At 39.1% G+C, this 22,650-nt stretch overlaps 1 protein-coding gene across 1 annotated transcript in view; it reads right to left on the bottom strand.

Annotated features, from left to right (window-relative positions):
- Window positions 1-19,066, bottom strand: part of Ttn (titin) — a 267,108-nt gene extending 248,042 nt beyond the window's left edge. The window contains 12 exon segments of the mRNA XM_033756300.1: window positions 2,343-2,480; window positions 2,925-3,062; window positions 5,067-5,198; window positions 6,221-6,352; window positions 6,964-7,119; window positions 7,638-7,956; window positions 11,316-11,572; window positions 11,663-11,748; window positions 12,333-12,620; window positions 14,199-14,402; window positions 16,684-16,787; window positions 18,914-19,066. Of these exon segments, the coding sequence (XP_033612191.1) occupies window positions 2,343-2,480; window positions 2,925-3,062; window positions 5,067-5,198; window positions 6,221-6,352; window positions 6,964-7,119; window positions 7,638-7,956; window positions 11,316-11,572; window positions 11,663-11,748; window positions 12,333-12,620; window positions 14,199-14,402; window positions 16,684-16,774 (1,941 nt within the window). The 5' untranslated portion in view covers window positions 16,775-16,787; window positions 18,914-19,066.
- Between the last annotated feature and the right edge of the window lie 3,584 nt (window positions 19,067-22,650).

The raw sequence follows: 22,650 nt of genomic DNA, 5'->3' as shown, positions 1-22,650 counted from the left end.
ATTTTATTAATATTCAGTTTGCTTTGCTGCTACTGCAAACAGAATCTAATATGCATCTGAAACATGTTTCAAGTATGCTACCTAAATATCTTTAAGAATTATTATCTGAACCATTTAAGATATAGACGAAGCCTTTTAAAAGATGGAACTGGGCTGTTAGTGATCATGGGCTCTCACCCATGATTTCCTTCCAGGAAGCCATAAGTAATCTAATCTGCCTGGAAGGATTGCAAATACCATCTTCATTTTACACTGCATTTCAGAAGAATCTATAAAATATACACAAGGCTTAGGTAAGTTAAATTTGTTCATTTGTTTCTTTGTTTTAAACCATAGAAGCAACTCGTTGACTCTAGTTTTATAGATGTTCTTAAAATTCCACCTTCAACAGATAAATACAGTGAACATTTAAATTTATTTTAAAAAGTTGTTATAGTAAAAGACACATTGCCAGTAATGATGGGATAAGTGTGTTCAAAGGAAGGGAGAGTATTTTGAGTACTCTGAGGGGATTAATAGCAATGTTTTTTCTTTACTGTAACAAATTGGCTTGATTTAAATATTCACTATATATTTAATTACACCTCATAAATACATGTATTACTTTGCTTGTAGAGGAATTGCATTTGCACTTTTCATCTAGTCTATGATAAATGGTAATGAGGTTGTCTTGGTTTTATTTAACAAGTAAATTCAGATTCTAAGAAATTGTCATTTGACCAAAATTTTGATAACTGACATTACAAATCTTGTTATAAACTTGTGCTAAAAAATCTTAATTACAGTATAAAATATTCATATTTTTTTTCTTGAAATAACATATAGGAAATCCGTATGGATTCGATCGTGGACCACTGCAATTGAGTACTCCGGTAGCTACTTTTATTTAATAGACTCAAATATCCTTTATATTTTTAAAACTCAGATAAACAGGGAGACAAATTCAATTAGGAGACCCCACTTCACACCAGTTAAGTGTTGAGAATTAATTTAGGAGACACAAAGAAGTGTTATTTAATCTGGCCTTTTACCACCAGAGACGCAGACTGTTTTACTGGAGGACTCTGACTGAACTGAACCATCACTGATGCTGTGTTGACGAGTAAAGCAATTAAACAGCACCAGGAGCGCACTGACTCAGGACGGACGGAGAGTTATGAGCGCTGAAATGGCTGAAATGGCTGAAGCAGTGCTTTCACCTCCGCAGCATGAGCTGTCATCTCCTCCTAAAAACGATGCATTTGTTCTTGCGTAACAGCAAATCCTTCTCTAGTCCTTGGCAGTTTGACTGGCTCAGCAGCCTAGGCAGTGTTAACTATGAACTTAGATACGGACATTTTCTCAGCTTCCATCCCTAGCTAGCATTTAACAACAAAAATACAGTAGTGAATTTCTGGGCTTCAAGACCAAAATGAAAATTAATCACTAGATGTATATTGCATAATAAAATTTCTGTCATCTATGAGGTTTCTGAAAGACTGATATGCCATTTAATATCAGACCTGGCTAAAAGTTTCAAGTTTATCTTAAATTGTGTGTTAGAAAAAAAAAAAATCAAAGACCCTGAGGTAGAACATGACATTGAGGAAAATATAAGAAGGAGGCCAGGATGTTAATGAAACTAACAAACTTTAGTAGCTTACTTCTATGAGCAGTGACATTTAACCTAAGTAAGTAGCTTAAGTGGGGCAAATTATAGTTACATAAGGTAGCTTAATTCATGGAAATTTCACACCTACAAATAGATGCTTTTCATGGCTTATGTGCAATTGTGATGGTCGGATATTTCCTTCTCTAGATTTCAATATTGCATGTTCCTTTGCCTTAGCTACAGCAGGCACTATAATTTTCTGTTTCCTTTCTTATTTGATATTTACAGGGGGAAAATAAAGCTGCACAGGAAGAAAACGATGGGTAATATACTGAAATAAAATGGTACTTTATAATGTAATAGATTGAATTTATGACTTCTTAAAACACACATCTTGATTCACCACTCACTTATACAATTATTTTTAGTGTTCCTGAAGTCCCTTAAAATTAGCCTGCATGCAATTTCAATCATGAACTTCTGCAGGACTTCTGGACGTTATTAACCAAAAGTTTAAAACACTAATAAAAAGATAAGTGGGGAAAGGGATATATAGTAATATTAACAATGAATACTTTGAGGTTTTTAGTTTTCAACTGTTTAGTTATCTAAAAAATAAATTTGGTTAATCTTGTGTCATACATTAAAAAACTGAGATTTGGTATTAATGCATTTTAATAGGACTGTCACATGGATGTTGGTATTAATTCATGATAGTAGAGGATTTCACACTTGCAATACCAATAATCACCTTTCCGTGAATAACTTGGCTTTGTTCTTGTCTAGTAGCCATTGCTTCTCTAGTTTTGAGAATTGTTTCTTGTTCTTTGACTTTAGCAGTAGCAACTGCTATTGTAGACAAGGCAATTTTCTCGGCTTCCTTTCTCATCTGATTGTTACAGTAAAATCAAAGTTTAATTTGTATGGAGCTTCAGACACACATAACACCCTCCCCACCTTCATGGTGAAGCGAGAGGAAGTCATTCAGGGTTAATTGCACAGGAGAAGTTAATTTTCACTTGCCAATTTTTGCATATAATGATTGAGAATCACAAAATTTAGAAATGTTAGCTATTAAAAAATCTCTAGATGCTTCCCTACAATGCTTTTAAAAAGCCAAAAAATTCTAATCTTCGGGCAAAAAATAATGGTAAATAAGTTGTAAATATTATAGATGGGTGAAAAATAAATGTGCAGAAAAATTGATGCTAACCAGTCACATTTTATCTTTTTAGTTACAGATTTAAAAGGAAAAATACTGATTAATAATTCATAGTAGTCAATGGTATGAGTTTAAAGATGAAAATTTCACATTTTAAATATTTGTACTCACCTTTTCCTGAGTTATTTGGACTTGATCTCTTTTGGTAGTCATGCCTTCTCTACTTCTTGATACTAAATCTTGTTCTTTGACTTTGGGCGTGGCCACTATGACTTTAGGTACCACTGTTTTTCTAGTTTCCTTCATGAGCTGGTCATATGGTTAAAAAGTGAAAGACAGTCATTAAAAATTCATGAACTTCTAAAAACAGATAACCTAGAAAGGAGGCAAAATTTCTTATTCAAGGACATTTTAATTACACATAAATATATCCTTTGTATTGCTTTGATCATCCATACTGATTCACTGATAAAGTACCAAAATAATAAGACTAACTGAAAAGAAAAAGTGTGATTAGCAATAAAAGACTCCTAAGTGCTACTTCTTTTTCATATTATTCTTGTTATAATCTATGGGAAAATCCAATAGAGCCACAAATAGTGCATAATTCTGCTCATTACCAATTGACTTGTCTACTGGACTCAACGTCAACAAGAAGACATTGAAGTGGATTATAATATCATATTAGTAGCAGTCCAAAGAAAGCCTGAAAGTTAGGAGTAAGAGGTGACAGTGAAAGCCAGATGGGTGACACAGGCTTGAGATTTTGGACTAAGCTTCTGAGTGATGAGAAGAGGAGGAGGTGAAGAAGTGGTGATTAGGACACATGATGAAAATGTAGGTGGCTTGCAAGGGAATTGAGGCCAGAGTGATATCACATCAGCAGAAAGTCATCACCTGTCCACGAGTGAGGTGCACTTGCTCCTGAATAGAAAATTCTTCCTGAGTTCCCAGGACTGTTTCCACTTTTGTGGACTTTGCAGTGGCAACTACTGCCATGGATGCAACAGTTTCCTCAGTTTCCTGTCCTATCTGGTTTTTAAGTAAAATCAAGATTTGAGTTTCAAAGGCGCACACACACACACACACACACACACACACACACACAATGGCAAGATGGCTTTGCTACATTCAGGGAAATACAGAAGGCTTAGTGATGAGGAAGAAAAATTAATATTTCCATTTTAGGGGCTCACACCTGTGCTTGTGACAGACTTTTATTTTCTGGGGCTTCTTTTCTGCCCACTTGCCCCTCAGTAAATCGTCCTAGAACTAATAAGGTTTCATCTCTGTGACCCGTTGACATGTTAGGGAATCCACTGAGTGGCCGCTAACAAATGGCTGGAAAACTTCTGGCTGCTTGATCTTGCCACACACTACCTTGGAAAAGGCAATAGGGATTTCTATGTCCATGATCATGGCCAGTGAGGACCTTCCCTTATTCAAAACCTTCCATTCAGGATGAGGAAATTTCCCAGGTAAATTGAGGAATATTGAGTCAGCTGCTTCTGTCTAGCTTTTACGGAAAAGTGTTGTCTGTGGGACCTTTTGTTTTGTTTTTTAAAGAAGCTCTGGGATCAACCAAGAGCTTGAGGTCAAGAGAAGTGAGAATAAGAGCTGCTTCAAAACAACAACAACAAAACACACACACACACACACACACACACACAAAACCACTCAAGAATGGGTTTGGAATAGATGTCTTTCTACTGATAAAACTTCACTTCACACATGGGAGAGAAGTAGTTGTCCTCACATGGCTCTGTGGCTCAAAAATAGTCAACATTTCTCTCTCGGTGATTTTTATACTGGAATAAAAGGCACTTTCTTGAAGAAGCATTGGTTTTCTGTAATGTCTGGCATTTCTTCACTTGGCCTTGCTATTTGGTTGGAGTACTTATGGCTAAGGTGGGTGTGTGTGCATATGTGTGCATGGATATATGCGTACATATCTTACAGCTGTGTAAAGGAAGTATACTAAATCGGTGGCCAAGGGCTCAGGCTATGCATTAAAAAACTGAACAGAGGTGACACCTGTCTTCCACCTACATGTGCTCTGGAAAACTCACAGGTGTTCCCTTAAATTATTCTAGTAGCCAATGTCCTCAAAACTAATCAGGCAAGTGGAAAATAGTGCACTGAGAATGGAGTTCCCGTCATGAAGAGTTTCAATACCAGACATAGAGAAACAACAAAAGAAAATACATGACAAAAGCTCCATTTTGAAATTTTGGTCATAAGGTACATGCAGTGGGCTGGAATATGTTATTTGTCAAAAATCTAGTCCCAAGTTATTTACAAAATTGGACTTACTGTTTCTTGAGTTATCTTCTTTTGTTCTTGTTTTGTAGTAATTTCTCCAGTAATTCTAGTTTCTTGTTCCTTGGATTTAGTTGCAGAAATTACTACCTTTGGTACAAATGCTTTTTCAGTTTCCTTTCTTATCTGCAATTAATGATGAAAATAATGTCTTATAGTTTCCTGATCTCTAATGGAAGTAACACAGTGCTTATTAAAGACACAACAAAATAGGAATTTGAAGAAGTAAAATCCCCTTTCTGGAGCTATCACTAAATAAAAATAATCTCATGTTCATTAGTATGATGATGCACTTTCTCTGCCTAGACCATAAATTAGGCTGTTTTAGAGAAAAAGTTGAATTCAGCACTGCTTTTTTTTCAATGGGATACTTACAATTTTCTTTAAAAAGAATTCCAATTTTTATAAAAGGATATATGCCAAAATAATTCTATGATAATTCTGTAGTCTAAAAGTAACCTTAGAGAATGGAGTATTAGAATGGAAGAGCTAAGAAGTAATTTTGCCCAATGTATTTATTTTATACATGATAAAGCAAAGCATAGATAATTTGTTACCTGCATTTCCACAATATTCTGCTCCTTTTCCTAAATACTGTGATGGTTTGGAACGTGAAGACTTCTCCTATCTGTCCCCAAATTCCTCTTATCACTGGTCTGTCTCTTTTCACCTTTTCTGGTCATCTGGCTTACTAACGCCATGCTTTTTGATCCTATGTCAAACCCACATGTAAATGTTTTCCTAAGGCCTCAGAAGCTGTTGCTAAGCACTTAAAGTAATGCATGTTCATTGTTCTCTCTTGCTCTTCCTGTTCCTCTCTCAGCTTTCACTTTTCCCCCTGGTTTTATGTCCCTCTCTCTCCTTCCCAGTCATATATTAGCTATGACCCCTGTAGGGGATCATAAAGGATGCAAGTGAGACCTCCTTTCTCTTCTTACAGAAGTCCCTCTCATCCACACAAGGGGACTATTCAGTGACTCCAAAAGAATTTGGTGTCCAGTATGGAGGAATATACACATGACAGAGCTTTTTGTTGGTATGATAACAGTCACGTGCCCCTCAAAATGGTACCCTCCATAGTAAAGATTATCATCTGCGTCGACACACGGGACAGCATCAATGAATCTCAAATGGACTGCCGTGTTCACCTGTTCATGAGTTGTGCGCGTCTGCTCTTGTTTCATTGTAATTACTTCTCTGGTTCTTACTTCTTGTTCCTTGGCTTTATCGGCGGCCACTGCTACCTTAGTCACGGCAGTTTTCTCCGCCTCCTTTGTCATCTGATTTTCACACAGGAAAGGAAAGAAACACTTGAACCCATTTTGTATAAAAAGTTACAGTTATATATCAGGATTGAGGCATAAATGCCACACAAGAGAGTATAAGGAGGAAAGCTAGGGTGATTTTAAACTATAATAAAATCTACTGAGATACAAGGTGGGAAATTATCCTGGATTTATAACACTTTTCAGCCATGAATCAAATGTCACGTTTGTTTTGAGGAATGTAAAAGCTCAGGTCCTTCTGGGAAGCTTAGAAAAATCTAATGCCTGCCCAGAGATGTTGGTTTCCATGCTTGGCTCAGAGAGTAACTGGGCTCTGGATTTGACTGCTCTTTTCTCTAACTCCTCCCTGCCACCCTTTGCCTGCCTTAACTGTGAGACCCCTAATAATCCTGAATAGCACCGTTCAATTTCACCTGCCTCAGAGAGCCCTGGGAGTTCTTCCGGCCTGCTGTGCCCTAGTGACCAGCTTCAACACTTTTGGGATCTCAGATGACCTTTGTCTCAAAGTTCACGTCACCTTCAGAACGATGCCACACTGGTTGCCCGGGGATCTGGGCACACTGGGCTGCAGGCGGTGGGTGGTGCTCCAGTGAGCACCTGCCTACCTGTTCTGGAGCAGGTTGGACTCGCACGGCAGTCGTGGTGGTTGTCCTCTGAGCAGTCTGCTCTACAGCGCTGATAACTGGTTCTCTCACTCTAGCCATATCAACAGCAGCAACAACAGTCGCAACAGCTGCGCTCTTATCTACCTCTTGTTTCACCTGGATCAGAAATAAACAGGTGCAAAGCTTTTTAAAATTGTGTGCTTGGTAGAAAATGGAAACACACAATGGCCACGGAGCTACCTAGAATGAAACATACATAAATGTCTATCATTCCCAGGAGATAAAGGGTCTGTATCATTCAAATCCATGTTTTAAGGAAACCTCACAGATTACAGCCTCTGTCCCAATGAAAGGTGCTTTTACAAAGCACTATGATGAGCCAGGCGTGTTACTGCACGCCTATAATCCCAGCACTCGGTGAGGCTGAGGCAGGAGGATCGCTGTGAGTTTGAAACCAGCCTGGTAGCTACATTGTGAGTTCCAAGTCAGTCTCAACTACATAGTGAGACCCTGTCTCAAAATCAAAAAAAAAACAAAACAAAGCATGACAACGAAATTTGGTCTTCACTTTTTGACACTTTTTTACGTTCTTACGCACTTTCGCTCCTACCTAGAAATCAGGTCCGAGAAAGCAGAAGGTGAAATCAGGAAACAAGAGACAGTTCTGAGAGTACCTCCTTAGCATCAGTGGTGACAGCTCCTGCCGCGAAGGATGCGCTGGCGACAGCACCTGCAGCCCCACTGATGGTCACTCGCTCCTGGACACCGTATCTCCCTTCCCACCGCTCTTCCCTCCTGATCTGAGTAGAACTCGTCATCGTCGTCTCCCTCATCTCTGCCTCAGCTGAGGAGGCCATGTAGCTCTCTTGCTTCCAAGGGGGAGGCACTTCGGAGCCTGTGGCCGCGGTGGCTGCCTGCATCTTCCGGGTGAGTAACGGTGACTTGACAGATCTGATGGGGGATGTGGAGATCCTCCCTGCTGGAGACACGGACCTGAAAAGAAAAGCCAAAGGTCAGAGCACCAACACCAGGACTCCAGAATGAGTCATCAGATTCAGATAATAAGGGGGAAATCTTGAAGAGCTTTAAGGCAGAGTTTTACCTATTCAGAGAGTGAATAATGTGTTTGAAAGTAATTTGTTTTGAAATCTCTATAAAGCCTTATTCTTATCTGCTGTAACCTTGTAAGGGAATCAGACTTAATTCTCAGGAAGCTGAAGCACTCTGTGCTCTGTCTCACTTCCTCACATTAAAAAAAAAAGAAAAGAAAAAGATCAAGACTGAGGAAGATGCTTTCTTAATGTACAGACAAAGAAAGGACATCTCCAATCCACTAAGCACCTCTGTTTGCTGTAGTCCCAGTGGGCCGATGTTAAGTGGGTGTTAGACAAGGAAAGGTTTCCACAATCAAAATACTTGTACCACTATAGGCTAAACAAGTGAAGCTTTTATTTTCTCCTTTCCATCTTCCTTCCTGCAAGATTCTTGGGAGAGAGCCTTCATGGTGTCTGTATGTCTTGTGAATGTCCAGGCCAGCCGAAGTCGTCTTGCTGCATTTTTTTGCAGTAACTTTTTTTGGGTGTAGACTGCAGTGGGGTTCAGAAACTGCTGCTTTAGTCAAAGTGTCTGTGGGCTGCTCTTTTAAATTCTGTACTAATTTACGTTCACTCTCATCAGACTAAGGACTTCCTTTAAATAACCTTAAGAATTATGTTGGGAATTGGCTAATTTGAAGCTTAATGATTTTGTGCTTTTTTTTTTTGTTATTAGACTTTGATAAAGTAGCTTCTTATGAAATACTTTTTCCTGCTTTTTTTTTTAGGTTCTGGAAGGTGAAAATAGCATAATTTGAAGGCTATTAGTGCCAATTTCTGGTACTGATTGCCCCAAAAAGATAATTGCTGATCTGTAACAGTAATTCTGGGAACTGGTCAACTACTGTATTTTAAGATAAACTTTTCCCAAACTCATTTTAACCAGTAAGGTTTATTGTATCTCCCCTCTGGGTGGCAGCATTGACTCATCATTGCATTTTGCTAATTCTGCACATAAACATTTATAAATGTATTCTGGCACTATGCAGATATTTGGTTTATACTGAACATAAATGAAACAATTATCCTAAAAAGTATGGCTGATATTCATTCTCAATTACAAAGTAACAGTATATTACAGCTAACCAGTTTCAGAAGAAAGGTTTAATCATTTTCCTTAAGGGCTTTTTTTTTGTTGTTTTGGTGAAAATCAATTTACATTTTATAAATGAAGTCATAATCAAACTAAGAGGCAATTTAAGGAACATGCCTTTATGCTGGAAACAGTTGCAACGGAAATGCAGCACAGACTAGGTGGAAAAATAGAGTGTCTATGACAACTAAAGAAAAGTAGAGAGGTATATAATTCCGAATTCCAACTTCTGCCATGTTCTTGTTGTTCCTACTAAAATGAGTTTAATTCAAAGAGAGTTCAAGACATGATTAGCATGACATGAGTGATTAGCAGCAGGCCACGGGTAAGCCCATAACTGTGAAAATCAATGTAATTTGAGTCATTATATGAAAGTGCTTATTTCTGCACTTACAATAAAAAGCAATCACCTGGTCACAGCTAGACACAGTGTACCTTATTCAGTGAAATATGTTTGCTTTACTTTGCAACAAAAATCAAGATTAAAGCATGAGATATTTAGGAAGTAGTCTCTCTTGGATAACAATCATTTTCTACATAAATTGGTATTTCTATTTTTGAATTATTTTAAAGCAAATTTGGGGGAAAAGGTAATTGGGGTGGTTACTCTCAGAATATTGGGATAGTCCAAACCCTGCATGTGATCATGGAAACTCTGATATTCTAAAGGACCTACAGGCTTGGATTTAAAGTGCCCTGAGGTTGTTATCTCCCCAGAATTCCCTGTGGCTTATGCTGTGATTTCATGTCGTGCAAATTTAGAGACAGCCTGAGACTGTACCCTTTTTTTAATTTGCTTGCTAGATACATTTAAAAAACTGTTTTTCAGGGTTACATATTAATGTTTGTCAATATCTTTAATTTTTTAAGAGGCTAAAACAATAAAGATTGGAAAGTAGCATTTTTCATATATTTATAACAAGATATTTATATTGTCTCTTGTTTGCATCTTTTCCCATTTCTTCCCTATTTGTGTCAAATGCTTTTTTTCCTTTTGAAAATTTATTTGTGCAACTTTTCAGTGCATTTGATGTTATTAGTCCTTTGTCATCAGTGCTGTTTACATTCCCTACAGATTTGCTTGCATTTTTCTTCTTTCTGGGACCTCATTCAACATAAACATGTACAGTTGTGTGGGTTGTGGACTGTTTCTAGGCTGGTATTGCTCCTGCTGTAGCCATTATATGCTTATAACGATGTCTTTTTTGGCAGTGGCAATAAAGTGTCTCGTGAAAAAGACATCTTTTTCTTTTCTTTTCTTTATTTTTTTTTTTTTTTTTTTTTAACAAATGCACCGTTTGGTCTAGCAATGACCTTGCTCCTTCCATTTTTATTTTTATGCTATCGAATCTATAAATTTATTTATAAAGGTTCTCCCCTATAAATGTTTCCCCAATTTCCTTCTCTCTCTTTGGTTTTTAGTTTTCAAATTAACTCTTTAATCAAGCTGGGATTTATTTTGTGAATGATGTGAAGTAAAGATTTATGTCTGTCTCCTTGCAGGTGAATATCTAACTGGGCTCCCGTATTTTATCAGGTAAAATATCCACCCCTTCCCTTGGAATTAAAAAGTTGTTTCATTAAAAGTGAATTCCCTCCATAATTAAATGTACTTCTGGGCTCTCTATTCTGCCTTATTTTTCTGTCAACTTCTTTTTCTGCCGGGATTGAATCCAGGGCCTCAGGCACACTAGGTAAGCACTCTCCCACTGAGCTAAGTTCCACAGCCTACCATACTGTTTGGATTGCAGTAACTTCACAGTAAATTTGGGTATTTTTCAGGTCAACTATCTCATTTTAATTTTTTCTCGGCAGGGAAACTTTGTTTACATGTTATTTTTTTTATTCCACTTAAATAATCAAAAACTGTTTTGCTTGTGCAAACTGTATACATTTTTCAGTTCCTCATCTTAAAAGCCTCCTATTAAACCAGACCCCAAATTTTCAAGCCCGTGAGGGTAATTTATGCCTGGTGAAACAACTCACCTTCTAAATTATTTGCATATTAACTAAGGATAGAATTCCATTTTATTTAGAGCGGAGACTTGTGAAAATCATTTTAAGTAATTTCTTGGTTTACCTCCTTTGGCACATGCTGTATTTTTGATCGCATGGAGCTCAATTTAAAAATGGGAAAGAACCTGGTCTCTTGCAAAGCTGCTTACCTGACAGGAGATGGGGTGGGGGCTCGCACGTGTCTGACCGGGGAAGGGGAGTGTCGGATGGGCGACGGAGACTGCTGTCGCCCCAGCTGTGCCTTGGCGGCGACAGACGGTGGTGTCGGAGACCTGGACTTTGGCTTAGGGGGGATCCTGGGAGGTGTTTTATGCGGCAGCTGCTGCCCAGTGGCCCCATCTATGACCATTTCAACTGTTGCGATTGATTTGGCATCAAAGTGGGCTTCGATCTTCTGTTCAATCTTCTGTAAAAAATTAAAATAAAGCCCATGTTGAGGAAGAATCCTCGGGGAGAGGGTCCTACAGGCCGGGGAACAGTGGCGTCGGAAAAATACCTTTTCAATTCTGGTTTGTCTTGTTTCCGAAATCTGAGCAGTCGAAACGATTGTCTTTGTCTTTTTCGCGGGTACTACTTCTTCACCTGCAGAAGGGGAAAGATGGCTATTTTAGGAGGAGAAACAGGACCCATTTTCAAAGAGATCCTCTTGGTTGTGGCTACAAAGTCACTACAATTTTCTTGGTGTCTCTATGGGGAAAATGCAGAACATTTTGGATTTCATATGAAAATAAGTTAGATTTGAAAATTGAAAATGTTCATTATTACATTCAAGTTTACTTAGATCGCTTTTTTAAAAATCCATTATTTATCAACAATTTGAAAATGTACAGGGCCAGGGATTTAGCTCAGTGGTTCTGCCGCCTGCCTTGCAAGTGCAAGGACCCGAGTTTGACCCCCAGTACCAAAAAAAAAAAAAAAAAATGAAAATGTACATAGCTCAATGTCCAGATTTTTACAGTGGGGTTAATAACTACAGATTGCTTTGTTACCAAGCTCCTGCCTAGAATCTCATTCTTATTTCAGGGAACTTGAAAAGGCCGCTTTGGCTTCGGCTCACATCGCTGCCAGGGGGCTGATGGAGGTTGGTGGGCCCCTGTCCCCAGTCCCCTCCTTGTCCCAGTTGAGGTCCCTCCTCTCCTCGGAGGTCCTCAGCCTCCAGCGCTTACCCTGAACCAGCAGTTCGGCAGTCGAAGTAGCTCTTCCCACGCTGTTGGTAGCATTTACTGAATAGGTTCCAGAGTCTTCGGGGTACGCTTCAGCAATCAGCAAGCTGTAGAGTTCGCCTTCTTGAGAAATTTGAAAATCGAGGGAGCTCTGGATTTCGGCTCCATCCCGGTAGAACTTCACCACGGGTGTAGGGATTCCAGTCACTCTCACTTGGAGTCTTACTTGGCTCCCTTGTCTCACTGTCATGCTCTGCAGTCGTTGAGTGAAGTTGGGTGGTGCTGTCTCCGCTGTGGGGGGCAGAGAAGAAAATCAGGCCCAGCGCCCAGCCCCCTACCCTCAGGGTATTTTTTAACCAATGCGGCTGGGCTCCGGGTTAAACTCCGCAATGACTGTCCATCCAACATCCTTTTTTCGTTTTTTGTTTGTTTTGCCAACATCCTTGACTGGCCTTGAACCCACCCACTCAGCACAGGACAGCAAGGAGGAAGCCAGGGGAGAGTGGAAAACTACCCCACTACCATAATGTTTATTTTACAGACTTTGTTTTGCTCAGTGCTGGCAGACAATCTCATTTTCTCCTTTAAACAGAGTCTAGATCTTGTTGTTTCTAAAGAATCTTTCCGGCACCTCCCAGCCTCATATCTTGCACCACATTAATGTTTTCATGCAATTTTACCAACTCTGATAAGGTGTGCTAAAATGAAATCCAGTGGGTGGAGGAATGGGGGACACCTGTGACTTACAGAATCATTAAGCTCTAATTTAATTCTAAAAACCCAAATCTTCAACTTGATGGTGTTCACATAAATATTGACTTCCATTTAAAATATTAATCCCACTCACAAGCACAAGGTCCCGAGTTTGATCTCCAGTACCCCCCAAATTAATCCCTATAATGACATGATTTCATATTAATTATGCTAGAGAACGGGGATTTTAAAGGTTGTATTAAAATAAAATTTTAATAAGGTAAATATGAAGGGTGAATAGGTCAACTTTTTTTTTTTGGTTCTGGGAATCAAACTCAGGACCTTGCACTTTCGAGGCAGGTGGCAGAATCACTGAGCTAAATCCCCAGCCCATGAATACGTTAACTTTGATGTTGTCTTGAGTAATAAAGAATAACAGATGTTGCTAAGTCTGTGCCTTTTTCCTTTCTGATTTTTCTGGGTACATGCTCATGTCCACACCCAATGTTTCCTGGGTGTGCTTTTTGTTTAGGTGAATTATGGCCCCATAATTGGGCACAACTTACTGGATAAACACATGTAACATTGTGCACTTCATGCAAGACACTATTATGTAAGGTGTAAAGTAATTCACATTCTGGATATTGTTTCACCAGGCAGTAAAGAACGGAGGAAAAACAAGAAGCTACTGGGGAGATGGTGGTGTCAGACATTTGAACAATAACATTGGCCTTTTTCTGAATTTACTGTGTAGTCTATTAGATGTTTCTTAAGCGACTAGTCTGCGGACCACTTACATTAGAATTACTTAGATGCTTGTTTAAGTGGGAATTCCTAGTAACTCCTGGAATACCGTGTAATCCTCAGTAGGCTTATGGACAAGGCTCTGAGCCTTTCTATTTGCTGAGAAATGTGATTTGTAATATCTCCTTACAATGCTTTTGAGTGTTTAATATGTGTACAGAGACACTGATTCTCAGCTGCTTTTTTACTGTATTTTGAAAAGGAAATTAAATTCCATGAGGCAGACACTTGTCATAAATTTAGGGCCCTTCTATGGGCTCTTGTCTAGGTCGGGCCCTGAGTCTCCTGTGCTCATAGCTTTCTGCTCCCCTCTCCCTTCCCCAGGTGCTGCAGCAGCAGCAGCAGGGGACAGGCAGGTCCCCATCAACCCACCTGTCACGAGAAGCTCAGCAGTACTAGTCGCTTGTCCAGATCCATTGGTGGCTCTCAGGGAGTATTGTCCACTGTTGGCTTTAGTCACGGCGGGGATCATCAGTCTAGCGCGGCCATCGCTAAAGGAGATCTGCACGCCGGGCAGAGTGGAAGTAGAAATCACCTGGCCATCCCGAAACCAGCTCACCTCAGGAACTGGGAAACCTGCGGAGCAAGCACAGGCCATCTTTATGTGTGGGTGGGGACCGCACAGTCCTCTGCTCTATCCCACCAAGTTCACTGCCTTGCCCTACCCAAAAGCTATCTAAAGTGAGTGCCATTTAGTGGTGTCATTTTGTGACAACCTGACCCTTGTGTGACAGACGTATAGACTTACAAAAGCCAGATACTCTTCATCCATTGTAAATTGTACAGTGAAGAACTATAGGTTCATGTCTGACATGTTGAGCATAGCATAGGATTGAAGAAATAAATGAAAACAGAGCTTTTGCCAATGGGAAGGGAACAAAGAGTTGGAAGTGGGGGGAGCAGGAGACAAAATAAAAAAAGAATTAAGATGTACGTGAACCAACTCTCCACAGAAAATGTAATCCTCGTGTACTGTAAACATGTACTGATAAAAGCTCGGTGTATAAGGCAACTTCAGAGGATAGTTTACTTTGCACTTGGCACTTGTAAGCACTTGGGCTCTGTCTCCTTGAGATGCAAGGTGAAAAGAACTGAGAGAAAATTCACATCATTGTCCTAACATTGGCTAATCTCTCACTGTGGCTGAGCTAATAGTCTATTAGACTGATTTGTAGATATCAAATACTTTCAGTGGTATATTTCTAAGCACTCATTTAAAAATTTTTATTGGCCCATGTTTGTAATACACAATCATTACACTCATTATGGGTAGTTGGTGCACGTACATGACACCTCTTAATTCTTTTTTCATCCCCTTCCCCTCCTCCCTTCTTTCCCTCTCCCTCTCTTCATTGGTCCCCTTTCTTTCGCAAAAGATCTATCTCCCTGTTTCCTGTCATCTTTTATTCTGCTTTTCATTTATATTTTGGGGTTCTCATATTAGAGAAATCAGGCAATATTTAAGCTTGTGTGTCTGGTTTATTTCACTTAACATCATGGTTTCAAGGCGTGTCCATTTTCCTACAAATGACTCAAATTCTAAGAACTTATTACACACAGTGTGAAGCTCGGAAAAAGTCAGACTGCACTACTCCGCAAGAAGGCAAATTCCACTGATGCCATGTGCTCAGTTTAGAAGTTGACCAAACAGGGCCAGCGATTTAGCTCAGTGGCACTGCCACCTGCCTTGCAAGCACAAAGTCCTGAGTTCGATCCCCAGTACTGGAAAAAAAAAAAAGTGACCAAAGATTCCAAGACAAGTAAGTAAATTACTTGGAATTTAGTAAGAATTCATCAGACAAGAAGAGAACAGATCTCCATACAAGAGAAAATAAATGATTGTGTGACATTTGTGCTATGTAAAAAAATGTTACATAGTTATAAGATTGATGTGTAAAATGGAAAAAAAGGAAATAAAGAGGAAATCTTTTTTATATCTTTATTGCAAACCATACAACTAAAAATCAAAGGGCAATGTACCATGGAGATGCACGGAGTTAAGAATCAAGCATAATTTTCAATTAATCCATATAATATTATGTGATCAATAATTATTCTACAGAATGAGACAGTATTAAATAATTTTGAAATTATTTACAACATAGTTCATAGACTCATTTCTTCACAGGATGATAGGTCCCACAAATCCTACATTTTCTGGAATAATCCCTAAATTGAATTATGGAAAAGTAAAAAGAGCCAAAAAGAAACAGAGGAATGTTCTTTTAAATAAAATTCTATAGAAAATATTTGTTTCTCCTTACTATAAAAACCAGAGTGGCATATAATATGTTTCACTATCATTTCAAAATGATTAGAAAGTCTTTAATTCTCTAAAATAACAATAAAGATAGAAAATAAAAAGCTAAAAGAGCCAGGATTGAGCTCATTACTGAACAGTTTTGCCTTTGAGCAAGGTTGGATGTAGTATGATTTTCCATACAAAACAAATGAAGTTCAGGTGCACAGGGCAATCATTCCACCGTAACCCCCAGCCGCTCTCACTGCCACCTGTGAAGCTGGAGTTCGTGGCTGCCTGTCTGGCTCTGTGGCTGAACCCAAATATAGAATGCCCAAATTTGGTTCTACTCTGTTGCTGGATTCTGTCAGTGACCTTAATAGAATGCTAATTATTTTGGCTTTGTGGAATTATAAAGATGAATAAAACATTTCCAAGTCATTATATTGTCAGCTTTTGTCAGTACTGTGTGAGTTGTATACCCTTAAACTGACCCTCCTACTGTAGCACCAATTCATGAAGTGAAAGCAGGGCCTAACTTTGCCGTCGGGTCCCACAACACCGTTAACTTACTGGAGAGGAGGCGAAGGAAACAAAGGCAAGAATATGTGCGCTTACCACTAACGTGAGCCTCAAAGGTTGCAGCACTACCCTCCAGTGCTACAACACTTTGTAACGGCTGCGTAAACGTCGGTGCTTGAGTGGTCATCTTTTTAGGCACTCTGGAAGAGAAGAGAAAATAAATGATGCCACAGCCAGTGGCCACTCTGGAGCTACTACTTTGTAGAAATGTATGTTACTCCAAATGGATTGCCACGTGGGCTATCTGTGGGCCAAGAGTGATGGGCAGCCCTTCTCTTCTGTGGCCTGGATCCGAACAGTTGAACTTTGAGGTGACTTGAACCCTAACACAAGTAGCAAATTTCAGGAGAAATGGGGAAAAAACTTAGCCAAACAGAGCTGGAGTGAATCCTAGGAGTCAAAATGGAAACATCGCGTTTAACAGAGTTAAAAGTGAGATGGAGAGTTGAAGAAAGGGAAAACTGGAATAATGGGGAGGTGGTGAAAAGTAATTAAAGAGAAAAGACATGCAACAAATCTAAAATGAATGTCTGAATTAACTTTATGTGCAAGAGACAGCTAACTATTGTCTTTCCCCAATTGTTTCACTCACTGCCTATATATTTATAAATTTGATACCATTTTGAGTATTGTTGGATACTTAAAATAGTCATCAAAACCAAAAATTCCAACTTAGCAATTCCTTTCCTCCCTTGAAAAGCTTTGGCAAGCCTTAGAAATAGGCAAACTTTTTTTTAGACAGTATAGGGTGCTTTCTATTTCTTGATACTTTTTCATAGTATAACTGTGCAATTCAGAAAAAAAAATAAATTTAAGGGACAGGACAAATTTGATTACAGATCTGAAAGAAAGATCTGGCTTACCACGAAACAATAGGCAAATTGTGAAAAATGGAAAGCTGGTGGGAAATGTAAATGAAGCAAAAAGACCTACGGTTTTATAAAGTAAAATATTCAATATGAAATAAATGAATATAAAGTTCGCTGTTGAGTGTTTTTCAAGTAGAATAAAGTAATTTGTCTATCAGTTTCAGTGATTATGTGAACAAATTTTCTGAAGCATAAATACCTAATTATTCAACATGACTATTCCAATATTCTGAAATAAAACTGTAATTTCTGAATTGTCAATTGCTTATTTTTTGTATGATTCTTTGCTAAAGCTTTATGAAACAATGATTTTCATAATGATAACACTGTAAATTATAACTTTTTACTTAGAAATAAAACAAAACCAGCATTTTCTGAGACAAAATTCATATTTGGAAAACTCAGCTAATATCCCAAAGTTTTTCATGAAACTTCTGTCAAGAATTTTTTATAGCATACTGTCTACAGTATGAACAAATTTTTGTGTCTAACTTTGTCCTGTTTACAAGCTAGTTATTCTTTTAAAAACAGCTGTCTTCTTGGCTATATAATGGATGCTATGTATCTACATATTAACAGACATTCGTGATTTGTAATCTAATTCCAAGAACATGGAAAATCAAAGTATATTTAGACACTAAAAGCTTTAACATTATTTCTTCCCCTTGCTAGCAGCAACATTTATCTCATCATAGATTGGACTGTGAGTTGAAATAAAAGGCATAATGAGATTCGCAGTATTTTAGAAAACAATTATGTAGCCTTATTCAAAATTTCTAAAACGTTGCAATTAACAGGCCTAACATGATTTTATCTTCCTTTTGTCCAGGTGAATTTTGATGCTTAAGCTCTTGCTTTTCAGGGGCCTTTGTCTAATTAGGGCTGGAGGTATGCAACTAAAATGTCACGCTCCCAAAATAAACTCTCCATATTGACTGACAGCAAGCAAGTGTGTCACTGTCTTGCAACTGATACCTCAGCAGTTGATTCCCTTAAAAAGCCATCGGGGTGTAGCTGATACCACACGCATTCTATCAGAGCTATTCTTGGTGCGTCTCGCTTTATCACTGAGTAATATAACCTTGAACATTCTCCACAGGCACAAAGAGTTCATAAAAGAAGCGAACATTTCAGACCCACACTCTTAGAATACCAAGTGCACTTAGGCATTTTGAAACATTGAGTGTGCCCATATGCTAAAGCACTCAATTAAAAAAAATGCTCACATATTTTAGAACAGAATTTAACAAGTAGATTCCATTAAGACTCAGCACCAGCAACAGATAAGTTACAGAAACACTTCTATATAGGTATGTAACACACCAAAATAACCAAAAGGGAACTAGAAGTCAGTAAGAAGGGAACTGTGCTATTAAAAAAGAAAAGCTGCTGCTCACCTGATCACTCAAGAGTGCCTAAAAAGGGTGGGACTAAGCCCAAGGTTGCTTCTGAAACGACGTCCTATGTAAAGTTGGTTTTTCTGACCATCTCCGACATGAATCGGTGAGCCTCTAAACCTTCTATGCAATCCCTACACCCGAGGCGAGGTGGGAATGCACGACTGCTCCAGAGCCAGGCTCTGGCCTGCCCTTATATTCCGCACATCTGCTGACAGCCCCACAGCTTGCCGGCAGGGCCCTGGTGATTGGCTGCCCCGGGAAAGCATGCCGGGAGGAGACCTATTTGGGAGCATCAGTAGCACCTGTTCTCCTGATAGGCAGTGCTAAATTTAGCCCCTTCAAAGAGGCTTTACCAAGGAAACAGACCTGTACTTGAAAAGACCACGGTGAGGCTCAGAGAAGAGCATTTGTCAATGTTAAAAATCTGTCCATGCGATGCGGGTCTGGAGCGAAGATGGGGCGAGACAGAACAAGCGAGGGCAGCGGCATAAAACAGCTCAGATGTGAGGGTTCGGTCCTGCGAGGCTGAGCCTCTCCTGTGCCCTCCCCCACCAAAACCAGCCAAATGCAGGTGTCAATCATGACCACCTAGGAGGAGATTGGCCTCCTCGTGCTTCATCTTCCCCGAGGAATCTGTGGTTATTAACGTTAGCATTGCAGAGGGCTCCTTTGTACTCTTCGAATTCTCTAGAACCCACTTGTACTTTGGGGAGAGTTAAACTAACGATAATGAGTTAGGTTTTCAGCCCTTCAAGAATTCATGTCAAAAACAAAATCTGAACTCAGCTTAATTTATACAGGACAGTGATTTTACTTTTGTCTGTTTTCACTCTTGCCAGTACTAATATTTACAAATATGCATGGATCGCTCCTTAATGAGTAGTCAGGTCTTATAATCATCTGTAGGGTTCTTTTTCTGGCACCTGAAGCCTGCTCTACTATCTCTGGAGTTTGCTGCTACTAATGGGAAGTGGTTAGGGAATGATATAGTTGCTATTTTAGGACTGAATTTAATTTCAAGCAGGAGATTTTCAAATACAAAAGAGTACAGCAAAAGACCTCTATAATGGTGCATCTGAGAGATCTGAGAAACTCTAGTTACAGGGAATATCATCTTGTTGGTAACACAAAATAAGTTTTTTTTTTCAATAAAACAGAGTAAAATTTTAAACTTTAAATTTGTCTGTAATAAAAATGTTCCCCATTATGGAATAAGTTGGTCTTGCATTACTTTTCAACTTCCTGCATATTTTATACCTCATAGTTATCTATAGAGTGGTGAATTCATTAAATTTACCAGCAACTGATTCTGCTCAGTTGTATCAACAAGTTAGCATCAGGTACTTATTCTTTGCTCTCTGTATTAATAGTACCTCTCCACACACTGCATCTACCAAACCGCTGTATTCAGAAACTACCAGTTTCATGTTGAATGCTTCGAACATTTCTCCCGATGGCAGACTCGATGTCATGAGCAAACTGCCAGTCATAACGCAAAGTAAAATTAGAATGGTGTGATCTTTCTGCTTTGTTTCTTCGCTTGCTTTTGCGGTACCAGGGCGTGAACCCAAGATCTTCACACCAAGCTCCATTTCCAGCCCTTTTAAAAATTTTTCATTTTGAGACAGGGTCTCACTAAACGGCCACATTTCTCAAGTTGGCCTTGAACTTGCAAACGTCCTGCCTCAGCTTCCCAGGTGAGTACCACCACACCAGACTGTGTATGAGCTTTCTCCTTGGGGCTGTTTAACAATTTTAGATAGCTGTCTATTTCAAATAGATCTGTGCTCATTTTTGTGCATAGTATACATGTGTGTATGTAGACTTAATATCAGGCATGTTAATGTTGTGTTATGTTTGTTGAAACTAATGCCAAACCACAGTGATTCTTATGGGAACAAGAGGGAATGAGGATCTATTTAGAATCCTGACTCATGCTGACCCAACACAGTTCAGGGAGCTTGAGAGTCAAGAAAATGGACCATACATTATAAATGTGAAGTTACTATTTTGGACTTTTCTAGACCTTTCAGGACTGTTGAGATCCTTGTCTTTGGACATGTACAACCTTATATGACATTCAGAGTTAAGAGAAGGAGGAAGGAAGAAAGGAAAAGGAAAAGAGTAAAGAAGGAAGGGATAGAAAATATTAATATACAGGTCTGAAAAAAGGACTTATTATTGGGTTAGTAGTTACCATGGTAAGCACTAGTTATAAAGTTAAATATGCCATAGTTGGAATATAGTCATCTAGTCCAGTGGAAATTAGCTGCTACTCCAATCTGGAGAGTCTGCTGATCCAGTGAGATCTCCGCTCACTCCCCTGACAGCGGGGAGGAGTCACACAGATAATCCCAAACAGCTGATAATTCACATATGCTGCCTGCTTCACTTTGGAATGTGTGGCGTGATTCTCTCTTTGAGCTTTATTCTCGGGGCGAATATTTACTAAGCATATGCCCAGTGCTAACACTCTGCTAATTTATGGGTTCTGCCCTTATTTATTAGCTCAACAAGCATTTATGGAGTGGGAATTTTGTGCAAGGCATTGTGCTAGATGATGGTGGGACAGACCTGGAGAAAACAGTCACAGTCACATGCTCTTGGGGATCGTGGTCTGCATGGACTCCAGACAACTTCTCACCTGTCTTGACTGAGATCCAGAGTAGGATAAATGCCAAGGTCAGTGTTCCCCCCTGCATTATGCTGCGATCTGACTTTGTTTACACTGCACAGAACTGTTAGGCCTTACAGGAGTTGAGAAATCGGTAAGGTTTTTAAGGTTAAAGCAAGAGTACTTCCTGAGAGAAAGAGCAAAACTAATGTCTCATCGTGAAAATGTGAGTGCCCCTCCCATGTTAAATGCCATTTAGATGCTGGGATTATAACAATGCACAAAAGAGACACAAGTCTCTGTCTCCTAGAAGTTGATAGTTTTGTAAACACAATAGTCTATTCATGCAACATCTGCAAAGACTCATAAAATATTTCAAAGCTGAAATATAGGATCATTGCAGAGCTACTTTTACAAGAGAAAACAGAACCAAAAAAGCAATTCAGGAAGTGCGCAGGGAAGAAGGTGCTGAGCTGAATGACTCCTGGCTCTCTGTGCCCCTCGAGTAATGAAGGAAACTACTGCTTAAAATTTAGGGCATGTTTTGTTCCCCTTCTTTCTACATCTAGTTATAACTGCTTTAGTAGCAAGATCAAAGTAATTGATTTCCACAACCAATTACTAAGCCACCAATCATCACTAACATATGTAAAGCCATATTAAAAAGACAAAGAGATTGTTTTAGGCATGTACGGAGCTTTTACCAAAATATGAAAAGATCAGAAAGTTAGTCTTGAGTTTTTCAGTAGTCCTGACTCTAGGAACATAGCGAATCTTGTTTTGACCCTAGATGAGCATCAAGCAATTCACTTGGGTCTCAGATATGTCAGCTGTACATTGGGAATTATAATTTTAACTTCAAAGAGCTATTGGGAAGATTAAGTGACAAAGTGAATGTGACAATGCTGGGACAGGGCGGGTCACTTGGTGGGCATTACGTTTGTTGGCTGCTATCAAGCATGACAGAAAGAAAATAATTTCTGTGCTGAGAGATTGACTCAGTCAGCTCTCTAAATAGTTGATTGAATACCCAAGATATTTTCTAAGAATCTTTGAGAAGTCCAAAAGTGAGGGAACTCAGAAACACAGCATGTACTTCTCTGAAGACTCAGAAGGTGCT

This window comes from Fukomys damarensis, unplaced genomic scaffold (assembly GCF_012274545.1).
Source record: "Fukomys damarensis isolate Sample0158 unplaced genomic scaffold, DMR_v1.0_HiC HiC_scaffold_26, whole genome shotgun sequence".
Classification (NCBI taxonomy): domain Eukaryota; kingdom Metazoa; phylum Chordata; class Mammalia; order Rodentia; family Bathyergidae; genus Fukomys; species Fukomys damarensis.
Note: the sequence above shows the minus strand (reverse complement) of the source record. Positions and strands in the feature narration are given on the sequence as shown.